We start from the raw sequence: 20,864 nt of genomic DNA, 5'->3' as shown, positions 1-20,864 counted from the left end.
GAATAATTGGCACACCCTTCATGAATGAAATATCATTTTCATAAAATGACTGTCTTTTTTCAGTTGTACTAAAAAGGCAAAAAACATTTAAAAATATTGTTGTCCTGCAGCAAAACAAATGGGCAGTCCATCAGCATCTACATGGACCATGGAGTGGCTGTGAAAAAGGAGTTGGCTGAAGGCGATCGGCAAGAGACCGCAAAGGATTGTGAAAAACACAGCACCACACAGGAGCAGGCGGTGGGCAATAAAGAATCTGTGACCAATGACCTGAATGTAGTTAAAGAACCAGAGAGTAAAGAGGGGTCTAACACAGGCAGCCAGACCCAAACACAGCCAATTGGCAGCAAAAAAGTTGCAGAGTCTGTGGAAAAGGGTACTGATGTAAGCAAACAGTCTAAGGGCAAAGAGCTTTCAGGCAAAAACAAGGCCAGCAGCAGTGAACAGAGAGATGGCGGTCAGAGTCGCAGCCAGGACAAAGATGATCGTCCTAGTTGTCAAACCTCAGGCAAGGAGGTAGCAAAAGGAGCAAGCAAGGAAAGTGGTTCCGGTATCAGTAGAAGCAGAGAGCATGCTACCAAGCGTGCACGTAGCAGAAGCAGGGAAGACGACAGGAGCAAGGCCAAAGAGGATTTGGGGAAAAGGAGCAGCAGCAGCAGTCAGAAAAATGACAGAAACAGAGATGGAGGTAGCAGGTCAGATCATCGTCGAAGTCGCCGAAGTTCGAGCACAGAAAGGAGGCGTGGCAGAAGCAAGGAGAGGGCCGCCGGAGACAGGAGAGTGCGTAGCAGGAGTAGGGAACGGTCCCACAGGAGCCGCAGCTCAAGCAGAGAGAGGAGACGAGGACAGAGCAAGGAGAGGACTGGCAGGGATCGCCGTCGGCGGAGTAGGAGTAGGAGTAGGGATCGGGGCAGGGAGAGGGACAGAGACCGGGACCGGGACCGGGACCGGGAGAGGGAGAGGGAGAGGGAGAGAGAGAGAGAACGGGACCTGGAGAAGGAAAAGGAGAGGCAGAGGGAGAGGAACCAGGAAAAATACAAAGAAGGGGAAAGGGATCTGAGGCTGATGAGTCAGAGTCCAAATCATAGAGGTGAGGGCAACAGGAGCAGGAGCAGGGAGCGCCCCTTCAGACAGTGTAGAAGGAGTACGAGCAGTAGCCCGAAAAGGCAGAGCGCTGCAGCATCCGTACCGATGACTGCCCCAAACTTTGGCTTTGTCAATAGGGAGGAGCCCACTCCTGAGCCAACCAGCTTGAGTGGTAATCTTAAAGTGATGAGGAGTGAGATGATGGATAAAGAGATTGAGAGGAAACGGAAGGAGCTGGAAGAAGTGCAAGAGAAGGTGGCTCGTCAAAGGGCAATAGCATCCAAGAGAAGGGCATTGGAGTTAGAAGTTACACAGGTACATCAGCCGATTTGGGGCTCTCCATCTCGGCTCACAGATGAACCGGAGATTCCGCTGCTCTTCTCTCCAAGTCGTGAGAGTAACCAAGGTGACCGGTTGGCGAAAACGCCAATCAAGTCCATTTTGAAAAAACCCAAGCAGTTCCCAGAGGCTGAAGTTCCACTCAAGGTCTATTGCCATTTTACACCCATCATTTTTTCCTTGCTACTTGCTACTATGCTTTCTACTTTTTACCTTTTTAACTGTTTGAACTTCTTTCTTCAACAGGATGATGACGATGGACCACCACCTCAGAAAGTATCAATTTATCAAGCACCCTCTGGCAATCTGTTTCCCATTCCCTTGTCATCAAACCCCAAAGGTTCAGCTCTTCCTCACCAGCCCAGTGTACCCTACTCATCGCATATGGTATCAAACACATCAACATCTGTACCTGCTCATCCTGCACTATGGGAGACTCAATCAATCAACCCATCAGTATCTGTTTATCCAGCACTATGGGAAAACCAGCCATCCAACCCATCAGTATCAGCACCTGCTTATCGTCCACTGCGGGAGAGCCCACCGTCCAACATCTCAGCATCTACATCAGCTCATCCTGCACTTTGGGAGACTCCAACATCCAACACCTCTGTATCTCCTCATCCGGCACTTTGGGAGACCCCCTCAGAACGACGATTTACTGAGCCTCCTCTTCGCCGCTATCCCCTAAGCCCACCTCGTGCTCAAGAGGAACCGGAACAGCAGAGGTCTGAAGTCTCTTCCAACATGGCACGCTTCATCAGCCTCCTGAATAAAGGCGTGGACAGCAACCTGCTCTCTAAGATGGTCAAGGAGGCTGAGAAAGAAAGTGCTGCCATTCAGCAGAAACCACATAGCATGTCCCCGCATGGCGATGAGTGTTACGACCCGTTTAAAGAGGACCAGGAGTACCTTTTGCCCCACGAGATGCCAGTGGAAGACGGCAGTGGCTTTTCACGAGTCCTGAGCTTAAAGACTGGGCAGTTGGTGGAAGAGCAGTTCCTTAGGAAGTCCAGTGTGGATGAGGAGGAGGACTTCCTTTACGGTGAACAGGGCAACGAGCGACAACACAGGCTGTCAGTACCTCCTCAGCAGGTGATGAGGGAGGAGAGGGCATCTGGATTCTCTCAACGCGATGAGGTCACAGACACTGCCGGGAGAGAAATGGGCAAAGATCAGATGTCCGAGCAGGTTCACAGTTTCTTGAAATTTAAAGGCGTAGAGTTGGGGGATTCTGAGTTATCCCAAGTGATGAAAAGGGTGAGAGAACTTACAGACATGAAAAGGCGTGCTGCCATAGAGCGGCAAAAGCGCAATCGTTCGCCAGTTGACCACCATGATCGGACCAGCTCGCCTGACGCGGACAGATTGCGGTCCACTTCACCTGAGAAGCAATCGAAGCGACGGGTTTTGGTGAAGTATGACCCCAAAGGTGGGCTAACAAAGACGTTCCTTAATAAACCCTCAAGTCCTGAACCTGAATCGTCACCAGAGTCTGCTTCAAATCCGGCAAGGTTACTGTCCTCTACATCATCTCAGTTCAGTTATCCAGAGCCAGAGTCAACTTCAAGACCAGGAAATGTATTACACTCGGGCCATACGGCTGTTACTTGTCAGTTCGGGTACCCAGACCCAGAATCAACCTCAAATCCTGCAAATGTATTACCGGTACCCCCGACTTATCCACCCGTTACCTCTCAGTTCAGATACCTAGAGCAAAAATCGGCTTCAAGCCCAGAAATTCTATTACCCGCAGCCCATCCCCCTGTGCCCTCTCAGTACAGGTACCCAGATCCAGTACCAACTTCAAATCCAGCACAGCTGTTGTCTTCTGCTCATCCACCAGGTCCATCTACATCAAGTTACCCACAATTTCCTAAGGCAGTATACGCATATATGGGCCCTCCGGGTGCTGTACCCCCTCATACTCCAACCACATTTTTGGTAAGTCACTCAGCAATGCCTCCACTAACGCCTCAACATCCCACGCTTCAACATCCAACACTTCAGCCCCCAACATTTCAATCCCCAATGCTCCAAGCTCCAACCGTTCAGCCCCCAACATTTCAACCCCCAATGTTCCAAGCTCCAACCGTTCAACCCCCAAACTTTCACTCTGCAATGTCGCCGCACCCAACACATCCGCAAACGTTTCAACACTCAACACTTCAAGACCCTTCCCTTCAACCCCTAGCACTTCCATCACCATTGGAGGTTCAGCATCCTTACTCTATGACAGCTGGCCAAACCTACCTGTCGCAAACATATCCAGCTCCGACATATACAACTGAACAGGTGTGTCAACCACAAATTGCTAGCCCTACAAGCTCTTCGTATTCTGGATATCCACCTGTCCTTACCCCCATCATCCCCACCAGCAGCATGACCACTCCAACTTCAGGGAACGTCACTCCTCCCGTTTTGGTGACCCAGCCCCTTCAGAATACTGTCAAACAGCTGTCTGCTGTGAAGATGGGAAACCTTAAAGTCGTTGAGCTACAGCCATACAACCCTAACCCTTCTGAAGAAGCGGGGAAATCCTCGGCAGAAAGCAATGCCACAAGTGACCCAACGGCAGTTCAACCGACACCTGCGACTCAGATCGAGAAGCAGAAGAAAAAGGTGGGCAACCATTTCTTCCTATTCTCAGAGGACGAAGGTGTATATTGTGCTAGGAACTAAGCACGTCTTGCATCATCGGGGTTATGAGCTTTGTCTTCACGTGTGTTTTCACTGTGCAGCTGGAGCAATTCAGTCAGCGCTGGAAGCAGAACAACAAGAAGTTGATGGAGGCCAGGCAGGAGAGCGGGAAAAAGGACTCTACAACAGGTACCGGTTTGATTCTGTAGGCCGTACGTATGCCATAATGAGTAGGATGACGTCACGGCAGTGATGTTAAAAGTTATTATCTGTGACTGGTAAGTATTACACTGTATTACACTGGTACCTCATGCTTTACTGTTTTTTCTATCTTGACTGTATTCCTCCTTGGTGTAATTACTTGGAAAATACTTTTTTACTTTTTGTTTGTGAAATGATGTGCTAATGCAATGAGTCTATTGTTAACTTTCGAAATGTGGCTTATTTGTTATTTCAAAGACCATGTATTGTATTTTCATTGTATTGCAGCTTATAATTCATTGTAGCTTATAATTCATTGTATTGTAGTTTATTTGTTCAATTATTTTAAATATGTATTGTTAAATTAGTGTAATTCTTTGTAAATGTAAACAGAATGTGTTTGCCCAGGGAAATTTAGGAAGATGTGGGTGAGTTGACAATCTAGCATAGTGGCACATGTGCAGCCATGTAGTGTACTGTGTCAATTTGTACCGGGATACTATTGGCCCTCGTTCCAGCAGCCACACCTGACTATTGATCTGATCAGAGAAAGGTGTCTGGCCTCATCAAAGACGTTCTTCAAACAGCAAAAGCCCACTGGGCTTAAATGCAACCAGACAAACGCAAACATGTTTACATAAGTACTGTCCCTGTTAATTTGGTTAAGTTTAAAATCTGTACAATACCGGGAAGATATAATGAAGTCAATATAATAAGAAAGGCAAACCAAGGCAATTTTATTTCTATAGCGCATTTCATACACAAATGCAATTCAATGTGCTTTACAAAAAAGTAAGATAGAAGAAAAACAAAAGCACAAGGCATGGCAGAAGAAAAACAAAAGCTCAATGCATGGCAGTTAAAAACAAAGGAGTAAAAGCAAGAAATGTGAAGAAAAATACACATACAAAATCAAAAACAAGTCAATAATTTGGATTTCTAAGAGAAGACATCTGAGAAAAGCTTTGTCTTGGGTCTGGTCTTTAACTATCAATAATAGGGGCATTTTTTTTTTTTTTTACTTTGTCTGGAAGCTAGTTCCAAAGCTTTGCACCATAGCAGCTAAAGGCTGCCTCACCACACCTTGTTTTGACAATTGGTATAACCAGCAAGTTTTTCTTCACAGATCTTAGATACCTGATTGGTGGTGTACAGCTGACACCTATCCAGTATGTAGCTGGGTCCCGACCCATTTAATGATTTGAACACAAGTAGTAATGTCTTGGAAGTAGATTCTGCAGATGACGGGGAGCCAATGCAGCCAGTGACCTTAAAATCAGTGTAATGTGATCAATTCTTTTTGTTATTCTGAGAACCCTTGCAGTTGTATTTTGGATTAGTTACTGATTAGAAGATGATTGATAGTCTTTTTGGAAAGACCTGTGAAAAGGCTATTGCAGTAGTCAACCCTACCAGGAAAAGCTTCCCTGCCCAAAGGGTCCCCAAAAAGGTAAAAAGTAAAAAGGCAAAAGTAGAAGTAAGGAAAAATGTAATTAAAGTTGTAAAAGCTTCATTAAATAGGGCAGGTTGGAGAAAAGGGGAGATGTGATGAGTGAAATAGTATGTAGCCCCCCAGGTCTAGAATTTTTTTTAGATGATAAAATGCAGACTTAGTAATGACTTTATTGTGACTGTTACAATTCAGTGCACTATCGACAAAAGCCTGAAGTAAGATAATGCTCTAAAGCCTTAAGTAAGAAAAGGAGAGAGGCCCCTAATGACTTAAATTGAAAATAGACAGGAGAAACATGGGGTCATCAGTTTACTTTATAATAGTCATAATTCTTTTATTACATGGTCAGAGACAGGGCTTCACATTAACCTTTTCACTCAATGGCCATTGTGGCTGGTTGTTTGTCCCCAATTCACTAGCCAGTCCTCCTTTTCTGCTAGCCAGTTTGTCAGTTGTATTTAGCTAAACCATGATGCATCTAAGCTGATTCAATGAAACGGGATCAGTGCTATTACCACAGCTTCCCAATGGGGTCTCTACACCAACCAGACGGTTGGTTATTGTCACACGTTGGGGGCAGTTGGGGCAGAGTTGGCTTGGTGTGTCAGTGCGTCTGGGGGAATAGGAGGATGTTGGTGGTCATGGGTCTCCGTTGGAAGACTTTGAGCATGTTCAGTTGGGTTGCGCAGAGTGCCGGTGATCAGGCTCCATGCTGGACTCTGGTTTTGTTAGCTGCAAACAGAAGGTGGGAGGGCTAGCGAACTCAAGTCTACTTGAGTTTCATTACGACATACACTGTGTTTGTTTAGACAGCTTCTAGCACAATACACAGCGTGCCTTTTTCCTCTTTAGCGAACTACGTGGCAGTGAGAGAAACTAAGTCTAGGCTACAGTGTAGTAATGAAACCGTGAAAGTCATAGGGTTTGTGAGCAAGAGAGAGAGATCGAATCTCTTGATGGATAAATTATGAATGGGAGGGAGGCTTTGCCCAAGGTCATCATAGGCTTTAGCCTGTTTAGAGTCATTAGTAGTGTGTGTACTATCAAGGCTGGCTACTCGTGAAAAGTAGAGTTGACTTCGCAAGAACATGAAAACGTTTACAACTGGGCCAGCCGAACTGTGAGCTCTCAAACAAGGAAGTTACTATGACAAACTGCCTCCGGTGCTGGCGGGGGGAGTATCCACGGCAGGTGAAGTCGGGATGGTGCCGGATCGAATAAATGTGCATGCGACTTAAGAGAAAATAAAGCAGTCATACAGTAACTGAACGTCAATACAAACAATTCACAAGGATTAAGCAAAGCTCCTGTTTTAGCCACAAAGGGTACACTGGCAGGTAGCTCATTCTTCATTGTGGCGTTTCAAAGTTAGCCTGGTTCCTACCAGACCTCTGTGTGTTTGAGCTCTTGAGCCCCCTGGTGACGCCTAGTAGTGGAGCTCATGAAGCTGCACGGAACTACAGGTCGGGCAAGAGCCAGGCAATATCAAAGTGGGTAATGAGACTTACTAGCCACTGGCCAGGTTTACCCAATACTTGGCAGGTTGGTTGGCGACAATGTCAACCCCTGGTCAGAGGTATGCATAATATTTAAGAACATTTTTATGTTCAAGTATTAGCCAGTAAATCTCTTACTTTGCTCAAGAAAAGCATGCACACACTTAACTGTTGTTCATCACAGACCTGTGCGTTGAGCATAGAGGCCCCATGGGTCTGGGTCAGACGTTAGTTGAATTTCAAATCAAATTTGGATTTAATTTAGCATGGGTCCACAGATACTTTTGTGGTGCTTCACTCAATTTTTTGACAAATTAAGTCTGGCTGTGCCGACTATCGTCAATTTCACAAATTGCCCTCTGAATTTGAGCCAGTAGAAATTAAGTATTTACAATGCCTCAGAAGGTTAACTGATAATGGATATCCACCATTTTCTTGTTAGTATTTGATGTGTTTGGGTACCACAAAATAGCCTCGCGACGCCATCCTCTGTACTCCACCCAAAGATTTTGGCTCCGCACATCGTCTGGCAAAAGCCTCGAGCTCGGTTCTCTCAGTGTTTCGCCAATCAGCAAACAGTTGAGAGTGGTGACGTAGAACTCACCCACGAGCTCTGTTACTGATTGGTTAAGGTAACTGTATTCACACTTTCGTTTTGTTATTATTTGTATGCTTTTGCGATGCTATAACGTAACAGACATGCTAATAAAGCACAATATGGGTTTTAATTTGAGTTTGGAACTTCAATTAATTTAAATTATATAGTAAGATCAGATTATCTCCCATTGACCACGGAGACGGATTCCTCATGGCTTTTGCCAGACTGATTGACGGAGTCAACAGTCGGCTATTCGCCCAGGCTAACCACAAAACACAATGTTGTACAAAAAAGTGTCAGTTATTCTTCTCCCATAAAGCAGTGCTTGACTTCATGTTTGCACTTAAGATGAAGGGTACTCCACAGCTAGAGCCATTGAGGCAGATGGCAGCAAGAGACATGTCAGTTGTAGGGCTACTGTAGCCTATAAACTCATAGATAAATGGATATAGATACACTCGACTCCAAAAGAGTTGTCGCCTATCCATCTGTTTGGAATAACAGCTAATATTCTGACTTTCAATTAATCACTTGGCTTCAGAAGTCACTCATATGAAAGCTACAACCCTCCCGAATGAAAATGTATGTACAAAAATAAATTTCATGCACCAACGAAAGATTGACCCTTTATTGAACACAGACAGGGCAGATTTTCACAAGACAAAAGTTTTGTCGCCTATCGAACATAATGTGAAAATGAGCAGATAAGTCACTTCAAAACACTTCAAATACGCAGATTGGGTGTCATACGTAATCACTGAATCACTCTCACCTCTCCAGAAAATCGACTTTGGCCTTAGGTGTATGTTTAGGGTCATTGTAATCATGGAAAGCAATACAATGAAAATCAATGGAGTTCAATGAGAGATGGTGACATATTCGCTATTCGTAGAGCAATACATGTTTAACTTCATGATTTAATCAAAGATAAAAGCCCTCAAACACCTGCAGCATGCATGCAGCTCCTCATAAGAGCTGTATCTGTACCATGTTTCACTTTATGCACCATTTCTCTTTTTTCATATTCTTCGTCTCCAACACCATATAGTTCTGATGCTATCAGTTCTAAAATGGTTGATCTTGGGATCTTGACTTCAGAGTATGAGTCCCATTAGCCTTCATTTTTTGTCAGAATTAGGCCTGACATACTCTTGGCATACGCTGGCTTTTTTGAGACAGGACAGTGGGAGAGACTTCTTTGGTGTTAAAGGTGAAGAATTTGGAAAAAATACATGGTGCCTAAAGTCAAACATGGGAGGGATACAGCTCTTATGTGGAGCTGCACGCATGCTGCTGGTGTGTGAGGGCTTTTATCATTGATGACATCATGAAGTTAAAAATGTATTGCTCTACGAATAGCAAATATGTCACCATCTCTCATTGAACTCCATTGATTTTCATTGTGTTGCTTTCCATGATTACAATGACCCTAAACATACACCTAAGGCCAAAGTTGATTTTCTGGAGAGGTGTGAGTGAATCAGTGATTAAGTATGACACCCGATCTGCGTATTTGAAGTGTTTTGAAGTGACTTATCTGCTCATTTTCACATGATGTTCGATAGGCGACAAAACTTTTGTCTTGTCAAAATCTGCCCTGTCTGTGTTCATTAAAGGGTCAATCTTTCTTTGGTGCATGAAATGTATTTTTGTACATTCATTTTCATTTGAGAGGGTTGTAGCTTTCATATGAGTGACTTCTGAAGCCAAGTGATTGATTGAAAGTCAGGTTATTAGCTGTTATTCCAAACAGATGGGTAGGCGACAACTCTTTTGGAGGCGAGTGTACATACTGTATATAGCTATAGATAGATTTACAGATAGACAGATCATATGTTGGACAACGCTGCTCCTGCTACACTCCATTAAGATTTTAGTTACAGGCGGTAGACTACAGGATAAGAGTTTATGCTGGCTAAAAAACATGTGAAAGTAGTAGGCCTAGGTTTAACATGTGCAATGAAAACATGTCTACTGAAAAAGAATCCTGTGGATTCTACAGGGTCTCTACTTTCAAATGGTACCAGCCACTACATGATGGGTTCCTGTGGACAGGAACCATTTAAGTAGATGTGCGAAACCTTAAAAAACGCAAAATTTGTCCCTAAGTTTAAGAGGTTTTAAGTACATATTAATCATCAGTTATGGTTAACCTGCACAACTACTTTTAAGTTGACGATGCAGTAGTCCCCACTTGCTCTGCTGGTAGCCCAAGTCAGAGTAAATGTTGTAGTCTGGCTGTAGCTTCTACTAGCAGCCTGTAACTGATGCCAACTTGCTGCTACTGGTAGAACATTAGTAAACCACTCTCAAAGCCTTACATAGATACAATAATTACTGAGCACCTGTGCTGCCATACCAGTAGCCTGGAAAATCCCATGCTGCTTTGCATGATCACTTAAATCTGAAAGACAGCATGGATGCCAGCACCAAAGTCCATCTTAGAGATAAGGAACCAATCGGAGAGGGAACCAATTGGGGAGGAATGGAAAGGCAATGGCGGCAAATGAAGCCTGCAGTTTTAATGCAACTGACACGATTGTCAATGGGCTACTTACATGCCAAATTATACATTTGTAACGCTCAATCAGTCCCTCCAGGAATTTACGATTTGCACCTTTTTTGCAACTTATGTGAAGTCCCACAAATTCTGTGCGATATCGTAACTTAAAACCAATCACTGTGATCTCCAGCAACTTTTGGCACCCTTTTGGCCCCTCCCCCGTCTGAAAGTCATTAAAGTTACAAAAGACTTCATATTTTCTGCTGGAGATATGTCAAACATATTTTTTGCTAAGAAAAAACAGGAAGTGTGCTCTACACCCTCAAATGGACAAAACATGACACTTTTAATAGGCCTACGCAAGGTGCTTAACTTTGTCATGAAAAAAAAAAAAGTTGAAAGAAAAATGAATATAGAAGCAGTCATCAGATTTCTTTTGAGAGAAAGAGAGAGTGCGTCTTTGAGTGAGGGTTGTTGGGGTTTTTTTTTTGCCTCGCCGCTAGCGAAAGGACGGCTCTTGTTTGCCGCTTCCTGTTAGTGTATGATATAATCATGGATTCCATACTTATCAGCTCAGCTGTTGTCGATGTGAGAGAAATACTTGACGCTTCAATTGTAGATTGCGCTGCATGATGTTTTCCATTTGTTTGCTTACACATCAATGATCATATTATTTAGCTACATGTTATAGACCTGCAGCCCGTGTTTTTTTTTTGCTTATGCCCGTTTATGCATGCCCTGATGAAGGCATTTTCACATTTCAGGCATTTACCTCTGCTTTGTTTAGACAGGGCAAGGTTTGTGTGTGCATACAACACGTCTTCGAGACACTGAGAGGACGAGACTGTGAAACACATTAATATAAACGTCCTGTAAGGCTGTAGTGTGGAAATTTTGGAATGACTTTTGGGTGAGTGCTGGCCAATGTATGGCTGATTTTGGTTGATTTTGGCATGCCAAATTTGGGTCACTGTAGGTCCTGAGACCCATTTGGAAGCTTGCTAAAATGGCATGGCAGTTTTTGGCCAAAACTCAGCCATTCATATTTTGCTATTTGGGAATGGTCCTTGTGAAAAGAACATGGTTTGCTGAAAAATCGTGGATTAGGGACGGTAAGAATCGGAACAGGCAAGTTAGACAACACCAGAACTACAATTACATCTAGCTGTTGGTAAGTGCCTCCGAAGTGCGCACAGCACAATTTGGCTGCACTGAACAGAAGCCGATCACAACACTGATTAACAGACCAATGGCATTTCTAGAACAAGGGGCACATTTGTGCTTAGTTCTTAGTTTGAAACGAAGCATATGCACCACTGTTGGATAGAGAAACATTTACCAACCACAAAACTATGGCACACAGGGTAAGGAAGGAAAGAGAACATTAGGACATGGATATGTCCCTGGTTCGCTAAAGGAGATGAGAGAGCCATCTCTATGGGAGTACGCTGGTTGACGAGGTCCTTGGTCCTTGGCAACAAATGATGAACCCTCATCTATGGTAGAACTAGGGGTCCTTCATTGTTAGTCCCTGGAATGAAGCGGTAGGCATTACTGAGCTAGTCGGGAGCTTTCAAAAGGTTAGCCAAGCTAGCTATAATGCTACGGTAAAAAGCTAACACTGCTGGCAGGCAGGGCCGGTTTTAAGCATAGGCCGGCTAGGCGGTCGCCTAGAGCGCAATGTGAAGAAGGAGCGCCGAAATGGCGCTCTCCGATGCGTAATTTTGCGATATGGAGTTTTTTTTATGAAGTCGCAATCAACAAAGCCTGGCGAAAGCGCTCCTCACGGCAAAACGCCCCTCAGCCAATAGTAATATCGCTTTCAACTGTCTCTGGGAAGTCTGTGAACCAATAAACAGACAGTCCTGAGAAAGGGGGCGGGACGAGTGACAGCGTGCGATATATTTTGAATTTTGGAGACTCACTCGAGAGACAGAGAGGGCAAGCGCCAACAGCAGTGTTGCTCTGCTGGGTGGAGAATTGTTATGTTCTCATTAAACCAGTCATTGCATGATGCAGGAGTTGCAGAGGGTGTTTTGGAACTATGTGATTTAATCAGCAACCGTTTGTGATAATGGAAAGCCTAATAGTTATGAGGCTACTGTTTGGAATTAGAGGGAAAAAGAGCTTTGCTTTTGATCTGAGAAATCGCTAGTTAGCATGCTAACATTAGCCAAGTATGCCAAGCAATGAAATCAAGTAGCTGTTAGTAGCCTACTCACTCAAACTCGCCTAGGGTGCCAAATAAGCCAGAACCGGCCCTGCTGGCAGGCCCAGCGACTAGTCAGCCACTCAGCAATTTACACAGGTTAAGATGAAGGTATTCAATGTCCAAAATTGAAACTGCGTAATTATACTCATCCAGAGTAAAAAAAACTCTTTCTTGGTAGAGACGAAGGTCTTGTCGAGACTGGGCTCCCAGTGAATGTACTGTAGGTACTTCTTGTGGACAGTTAAACCCAGAGTTGGCGAAATAGCCAGACGAAGAGAGGAAAAGTGAGGATTTGCGAGCAAACCATTTGGTTTTGACAAAGTGGACATCCTGTCTACGACACAGCTCATTGGACCTCCGGCGTGATTGCCAAGGCCTTCATCAAATCGTACAGCTGAGAGCGTAGTTCCATAGAGAGGGTGAGATGACTTGACTGAAAGAGAACACCGGAAAGCCTACAGGACTTTGCTTTCATCAGCAAGTGCAAACACAGCACTCGTAGTAATCCTTAATAAATATTTATTATGTTTGTATGCTTTCAAGGGTTTTCCACCTTCTGTTCTAAAACATGCAACTTTTGTTACCACTACTACTAGACCTAGAATTCCACCTACCTCAAACTACCAAAATGACTGCTAAAAATGTACAAAATAAATAAATAAAATAAACCATGAGACGAGTGGAATGTGCGAGCATCCTTTTACTTTCAAGTGTGGGAAACCCATGTTACCGTTACAGTGGGTTATTCAAAATCCCTCAAGTTTAATTTTTTAAAAATCACAACAAATTGGAACTTTCACTTTCCGCCACAACAAAATCTCAACAATAGTGTAAAAAGCAGCACAACTTTTATCACTATTTTCTGGAAATCCTCATGCACCATCGGGCATCGGGCCATCCCAGTGAATTCCTGCAGGGACTGTCTCAATAAATGGCCATGGGCAATCGTAAACCACACCTCTACTACAAGAATTTCTATAGGTGGCCTCCAGATTATATCACTTGTGAGAGAGCCTGGTATTAGCCAGCCTACCATGCCAGACGATTGCTGGAGGTTGCATTTTCGAGCCGGAATTGGCAAATTGCTCAGGAAGACCTCGGTTACACATACCTCTAGAGGCATTAGAAATGTGGAGGATATGGTGGCCCTCTGAAAAATTAAGGCAAGCAGACGAGATCAAGATGACCAGAGCTTTGTAGTTGCGTGAGCTGTGCGAGATTAACTTGGGGCCAATGCAGATACTCTGATAAGGGCTTACAGTTTTTTGTTAATAATGTGAACAGTTGACCTCAGCCATTTGAGAGGTAGATCTAGAAAAGGAAATGGGGAAGACTGTAGATGGTATGGTACGGTTTTTGGGAGGACTTAGGGTTGGTTAGTTTGCCTGATTGGAAGAGCTGGGTGTCCCCCGGCAGTAGAAAGAAATGGATGTTGAATTAGATTGGAAGAGGTACGTGTTTAGGAGGTGAGGTCCCAGGACTGCGCTTCAGGGTAGCGGCCAGTCACAGAACTTGAAATGTTAATAGGGGCATTTACAGGATGAAAAAGGCAGGGTTTTCACCCCAAGCTCCCTACGCAGAGCAAGTTATAATTAGTCTACTACTAGACTAATGATATTCGACTACTACACCTATTATATTAGGATCTCCATTTTGATGTTTGGGGAGCAGTGGCATAATGGCCAGGGAGGTCTGTCTTGGGATCGAAAGATTGCCGAATCCCATACCATCCCACCTAACATTCCTCCTCCGGGCACAACACCCAATACCCTTTACCTAAATTACAGTAGGTTGCTAAAAGCATCAGCTTTGTGTAATGTAAAAATGTAAGCAGTTATGGCTTGGTACTGTATATCCAGCTGTAGAATTGGGTATATGGATTCTAGAGTCCATGGACGTGCCAACAGGCTTTTTTTTTTTTACAGGAGAGCTAATAAAAATCAGACATCCTCCAGTACAAACAGCGGCGACACTGAACTACCTCGCTTTCTTACCACTAGCCTATGAGCACTAGTGCCTTGTGCATATTTGTGGAGTCACCCTGAAACATTCACCCTCATTGGTTACCCAAAACATGTGGTCGCGTGAGACCTCGTGCCCAAAGCACAGGAATGTGGCTGAAATTCTGCTCTTGATTCCCTGTTTGAGTCAGGCCTGTGAAACTGAAAGGAACAGTCCACCTCATTTTAGGAAATTGCTAATATGAAGTTAAATCCTGGTAAAATATGAGAATACACATGATTTCTTTTTTTCCTGTTTGCATCGTCCAGTTTAACAGTATAGCCATATTAAGCATAGCAATGGAAGTCTATGATACCAAATATGACATAATTAAATGAACTTATGAACCACTTCGCCATTGGTTTGGCTCATTTCTTGAAACTGAGATGACATTCCTTTAACTATTGGGCCATTTGGCCAAACATTCTTACACTTCTGCGCAATATTTCTGATAACTAGCAAAATGACGTATCTCCTAAAAACTGCTCATTCTTACTTCAAAACTAAACCCCTATCCCATATAAATACACATCAAAACAGAAATTACATTCTCAAAATAATATGGACAAATCCCAAATCAAGCATTTTTTCTTTACAGAATGTTGTTTGAAGAAATGTCAATAAATTACTAACAACAGAGAAAAACAAGTGTATACAGCAGTAAAATTATATTTGACAAAGTATTAAAGTTCCAATTACTGGCATGAATTTACTGTTTAATGAAATCGGTTTTGCCAATTGGGTTGACTGTTTTGCATATGATGACTTGCACAATGGAGAGAAGAACCATTTGACTGAGAATTGACTAATCCGTTTAGATAAACAAAATCACTTTGTTTAAAAAATGTGTTAAATGTGTGCTCATTTTGTTAGCGGTGTAGGCTATTTGTACATAGCAATTTCCAAAAAAGTACTAGACATTTGAGACATGTACAAGGCATTTGAAATTTGACGAAAGCAATGAGAAATGCCATTCTTTTGTGAAAAACTGCAAGGAGGTAAGGGGATTTGTCCATGTTGAAATTAGCCAAATCTATGGAGAAAAACTGTGAAATGCATGTAAAATTCACCAGAGTGCAATACGGCCATTTAATTATGTCAAGTGATCATTTGTGGCTTGATGCTAATGGTACTTCCTGATATTAAGCTAAGTACCGGTACTGAACACACCGAGAAGGAAATTATATGCACATTCATGTGTGACGGTGTACTAGGAAGTACTGCAAATGTGTGAAAATCAAAAATGGGTGGACTATTCCTTTAAATTGGATTTAAATTCAATTATATTCCAACTTTTGGGAATCCTGCTTTTACCTTCAAGCTAAAGGGTGAGAAAAAGGTGAACGTGGTATATAGGTTTGATATATTTCATGTCGTCTTTGTAATGGAAAAGAAATGATGTTTGGATATATACATAACTATTTAACACAAATCTTCAGGTTAACATGTGAGATTCTAGAGATGATGGGGAAAGAACCATAAGCGTATTTTGCAGGTTTATTTGTTCAGAATTGTTCAGTGGCTGTAGTCATACCATCCCCATTTGCACATTTTAAAAGGTAGGTTTAGTATATAAGTATAGGTATTTTTGTACAGAGATTATCTAGTCAAATGATTGAGAGGAAATGAGTATGTGGGACAAGTAGTACTGAGCGTAGAGAAGAAGCTACGTGGCAGGCAGGAGGACGCTTGTATCCATGCAGCAGAGTTTATACCTGAAATGCTCACAATTGCAATTGTATACTGTTGTTGCAATCCTCTAGGGAATGTGGCGAGCACCAAAGTTGGTGGTAAGAATATCTGGATTTGCGGCCACAGCCTGGTGGCCCTGGCCGAGAAAAAGGCCAACAACACGGCGTCCCAGTTCGGGATGCAGCTAGGCCTGGACCCCAAGTGCGTGAAGGTGTGGTGGAAGGGGCTGCAGGGCATGACCTGGGACCAGCTGGGGCACCATCTCCACCAGCTCAAGCTCACGTGGCCCAATCCTGACATGCTCATCGTCCACCTGGGTGGCAACGACATCAGCCGCACGCCGGACCCGGAGCAGCTGGTGAGCCAAATCAGGAGGGACCTGACGTCGGCGCGCTACCTCCTGCCCTCCAGCTGCCGACTGGTGTGGTCGGACATCCTACCGCGCCGCTTCTGGAAGCAGGGAGGCACCATGGTGGACGACGTGCACAAGATGGTGGACAAGCAGCGCAAGGTGATCAATGCGCGCATGCACGCTGTCATGGCGGAGCTGGGTGGCGCTGTGATCACACACAACAACATCCGGCCTGAACTCTACCGGCCGGATGGTATCCATCTGTCAGGCAGGGGCATAGACACCTTCAACAACAACATAAAGGACTTTCTGATGAAATGGAATGAGGAGGAGGAAGAGGGCAGTGCCTCTTAGTTGCAGTGAAGAAAGAAAAAAATACTGCTGTTTTATTTTATTTTTACTTAGTGTACTAATGGAGATGTTTATGTTGCTGCTGTTTGATTACTTAATTTTGCGTCTTGTAGTAGCATCGACTACAAAAACTGTAAGATGGCATTCAGTATGGACTGTACAAAGAGTATCAGATATGTGTTGACGTGATTTTGTCTCTTTCTTTTCTTTTTTTACCAGATTATAAATAAAATCTCAAAGAATGATAGAACTATTCCTTGATGTCAAATTTTTTTCACTTCAAGCTTTTGCTATCGAATTGCTACGTTAATTTAGTGAAGTTGTATTTTAGAGTATTGGTTTAACACAGTCCCTCCAGTTAACTTAACTTAAGGAACTGTAAGGTGACAAATGGACAAGTCAAACTTTTGTTTGTTTTGTTTCATTTCAAGAACCTTTCAAAAAGTGTGTTGTGCTCAAAACATTGATGTGAATAGCTTTTTTTTTTTTTTAAATGACCAGGCTTGTCATATAATGCAGCAGCTGTAGCATTGCAGTATGCACAAATTATTGCTGGCTCAGACCACTGGTGTATTCCAGTCTATTTACAGATATTTCAAAACACCACGTTTTCTGTCTTATTATTATAATTGACAGCAGTTGGCATAGTATCGAAACACTCAGTGGCTGTAAATGTTGAAGCTGTTCAAAATATGAAAATCCGTTATGCACCTGTGAGACTATAAAGTTCAAGATTGAACCATTATAAGAAATGAGAAGCGCATAATTGCACCCTATATTACGATGACGTGTAGAGCCTGATCTGTGTCTGATCCTCTACAGCAGGGTTTCCCAAACTGGGGTGCGTGGCCTGCCATAAGGGGGTGCGGGAGCTTAATAGAGCTATGGCGGATATGTGAGTTTTTATCTAGCATTATGTAGTTTTTAATAGTATGGTGCATTATATGCTGGAACGGTCCATTGGAAGTGTAGTTTAATTCCAAGACTATTGGAAAAGAGGATTCCCCAAAAACGACTGTGCTTAATATGCAGTGAATGAGTAGTGAATCCATACTTGCGCGGCCATCAGCACACCAAAATATTCGCTCAGGGGGTGCGCGAACCACATTGAAATGTACAAGGGGGTGCGCAGGGAAAAAAGTTTGGGAACCCCTGCTCTACATCACATTTTCCTTTGGAGAGCCTGTTACCTAGATCACCTAGAGCAGGGGTGTCAAACTCAAATTGACTGAGGGCCAAAATCAAAATCTGGAACGAAGTCGCGGGCCGAACTCAACATTTATTTTTAAAAATGGACTAAAATTGTGTGTACTTGCACTTCATATTCATAGTTAAGTTTCACACACACTCTTTCCCATCATATTTGTTAGTTCAAATGTGTCTGCACATCCCGTGACACAGCAAATTTCATGTTCAAGTCATGTTACGCTATACATTAAGGTGTATGTAGGCCAACTGTAATAGATGTTTTAAAATGATCTTGCGGGCCGAATAAAATGGCTTCGCGGGCCAAATTTGCCCCCTGGGCCTGAGTTTGACATCCCTGACCTAGAGACATAACCGTACAGTATCGCTTGGAATTATTGTGGGGAAATGAAGGGCAAACGTATTTACAAAGTATATAGCGGGTAATAATCATCCAATGTTTACAAATAATTGCTGTGTTAAATTTTGCCCATTTACTTACAAAACTTAAAATTGGCATTATGAAGACCTCATTTTATAATTGATTTGCAATGCCAACAGTTATTGAGACAAAACTTAGATTAGGAATGGTGTGTTTTTCCAAAACGGAAATTAAAAAAAAGGTCATGGACCTTACAAATTAGAAAAGGCATGGAAGTAAATCTGATTTAAATCTTTTTAAGTTCTAATTCAAACAGAAAGCTTATCCCAGCGTTTGGCAGCATAATGACTAAATGTCATCACACTGCCTAAATTTAACATGGGGCAAAACCAGCAGAGAACACTGAAGACCTAAGGCATTATTAGGATGATATGCTCCAGCTTGTCTGCATTGTACATATTTAGGCTCTAAGACAGGGGTGTCGAACTCAAATTCACAGCAAGTGAAAATCAAAATCTGGCATGAAGTCGCATGCCGAATTCAATATTTATTTAAAAATTCACTGAAAATGTGAGCACACATGCCTCATACTTAAAGCTAGTCAAATAACACATTCCCATTTATGTACTTATACTATTCATTGTATACTTCTACAAGCTTGTATGTGATGTGATGTAACTTTGTGGGCACCGACATCTGACACATCCCCCCAAAAATCTCATTGACCCATTAACACAACTCACTGGAGGAGGAGAAATGCTGCCTATGATCCCACGATGTCTTCCTCACCATCATGAATGGAAGTGGTAACATTGTGGTTGGAGTGTATTTGTCTGGCTAAGGCACAGGATAACTTCCTCACAACACCAACAAAAGGATGTGCCAACTTCCTTCCACCACTAGACTGAAAGTGGGTAATTGACTGGTCTCCCAACATGACAGTAATCCACAATATACAGCCAAAAGCAATAAGGGTTTGGCTCAAAATCCCTTATTATGTATGATATGTGCACAAACATGGTCATCAATTAAAGGAAACGTCTGAACTCTGAACATGCTAGAAAACAAGGGCTTTGCCACCAATTAGCCTAATTTATCGAGAGGGGTCAAATACTTTATTCCTTTCAAATTACATAAAAACCATATACCACTTGTTAATGAGCAAACCAACAAATCGAGCAAGGGATGAAATACTTATTAGCCTACCACTGTCCATAGTGAAATGATAATGATGATACATGATTATGATGATATATAAAAATAAAGAACCACAATATATAAAATGTATGCACTAAAAAGAAAATGTAGTAATGATCAAGCTAATACTAATAATAACCGCCACAAAGTTGTGAAAGTAACCTCTGCCCGGCCGGATCAACTGCACAGGGCCCCTGTCCCAAAATACAGATAGGGCATTATGTGGTCATGTTGTTCTGTGATAGGGTGCAACCATACTACTTTTGTTATATGATGAGCTAGCCTGGCTTTACCATGCCTTTGTATTAATTCCATTTGTGCGGATGGTCTGGGTCTGGACCTGAACCCATTCTTAGTAAAAGTGTATGTACAGCATCCGCCAAATAATAGAGGTAGCAAAATTGAAATGAAACCATTGCCTCTCAATAGAAAGCTATTTTTGAAAGCCGTCCACCATTGTTGGCAATAAATAACATCCTGGCTTAGTAGATGGTGCAGACTTCCACCTGTACCTACCAGTCATCTGATATTTTCACAATCAGAATGCCCTCACTGAATATCCATTGGAAAACGCAGTCTGATGGAAAGCTATCTTTGAATTATAATTGAAAGATTAATTATTAAATTATTTGTGCAACTACAGTGCCTATAAAAAGTCTACACACCCTGTTTTTGTGATGTTCAACAATGAAAGACAAAAAATGTATTCACATTTAATGTTAACTTAAACCTGTACAATGTTATCGAAAAACAAACTCAAAGCTTTAAATAGAAAAAAAATAGAATTTAAAAAACTTAAATGAACATGGTTGCAGAAATATGCACATTGCACACCCTTCTAATACATTGTTGCAGCCCTTTTGGCTTTTATTACATAACGTTTTCCCACATGCATGTGGGAGATTTTGTAGTCTTTTTTGCTAAATGTACTCCAAGGTTGAACTTCTTGGACATACAGTTAGTCCCAGAAATATTTGGACAGCAACACAATTTTCCGCCTTTTGGCTCTAATCCCCACCAACAAATTTGTTTATCGTAGTCTCATCAGAGACAAACAAACAAAGGATATGGATTGCTGGAAGCATGTCCTGTGATCTGATGACACCAAGATAAACAAATTGGCTTTAGATGGTGTCAAGCATGTGTGATGGTAAAAGTGATTTGTATTAAGAAAAG

The 20,864-nt window shown here is 42.6% G+C and overlaps 1 protein-coding gene across 3 annotated transcripts in view; it reads left to right on the top strand.

The window, feature by feature from the left end:
• LOC134441210 (uncharacterized) overlaps positions 1–17,217 on the top strand; it is a 39,832-nt gene extending 22,615 nt beyond the window's left edge. For 2 of the 3 annotated variants that reach the window (XM_063191404.1, XM_063191403.1), the window contains exons 15-17: positions 111–4,047; positions 4,167–4,254; positions 16,293–17,217. In XM_063191404.1, the coding sequence (XP_063047474.1) occupies positions 111–4,047; positions 4,167–4,254; positions 16,293–16,927 (4,660 nt within the window). In that variant the 3' untranslated portion in view covers positions 16,928–17,217. The remainder of the gene's footprint in view (positions 1–110; positions 4,048–4,166; positions 4,255–16,292) is intronic. The other variant, XM_063191405.1, reaches the window with a different exon arrangement.
• Positions 17,218–20,864: the final 3,647 nt, after the last annotated feature.

Source organism: Engraulis encrasicolus, chromosome 24, assembly GCF_034702125.1.
Source record: "Engraulis encrasicolus isolate BLACKSEA-1 chromosome 24, IST_EnEncr_1.0, whole genome shotgun sequence".
NCBI lineage: Eukaryota > Metazoa > Chordata > Actinopteri > Clupeiformes > Engraulidae > Engraulis > Engraulis encrasicolus.
The sequence above is the reverse complement of the archived record's forward strand: the minus strand, read 5'-3'. Positions and strand labels throughout refer to the sequence as shown.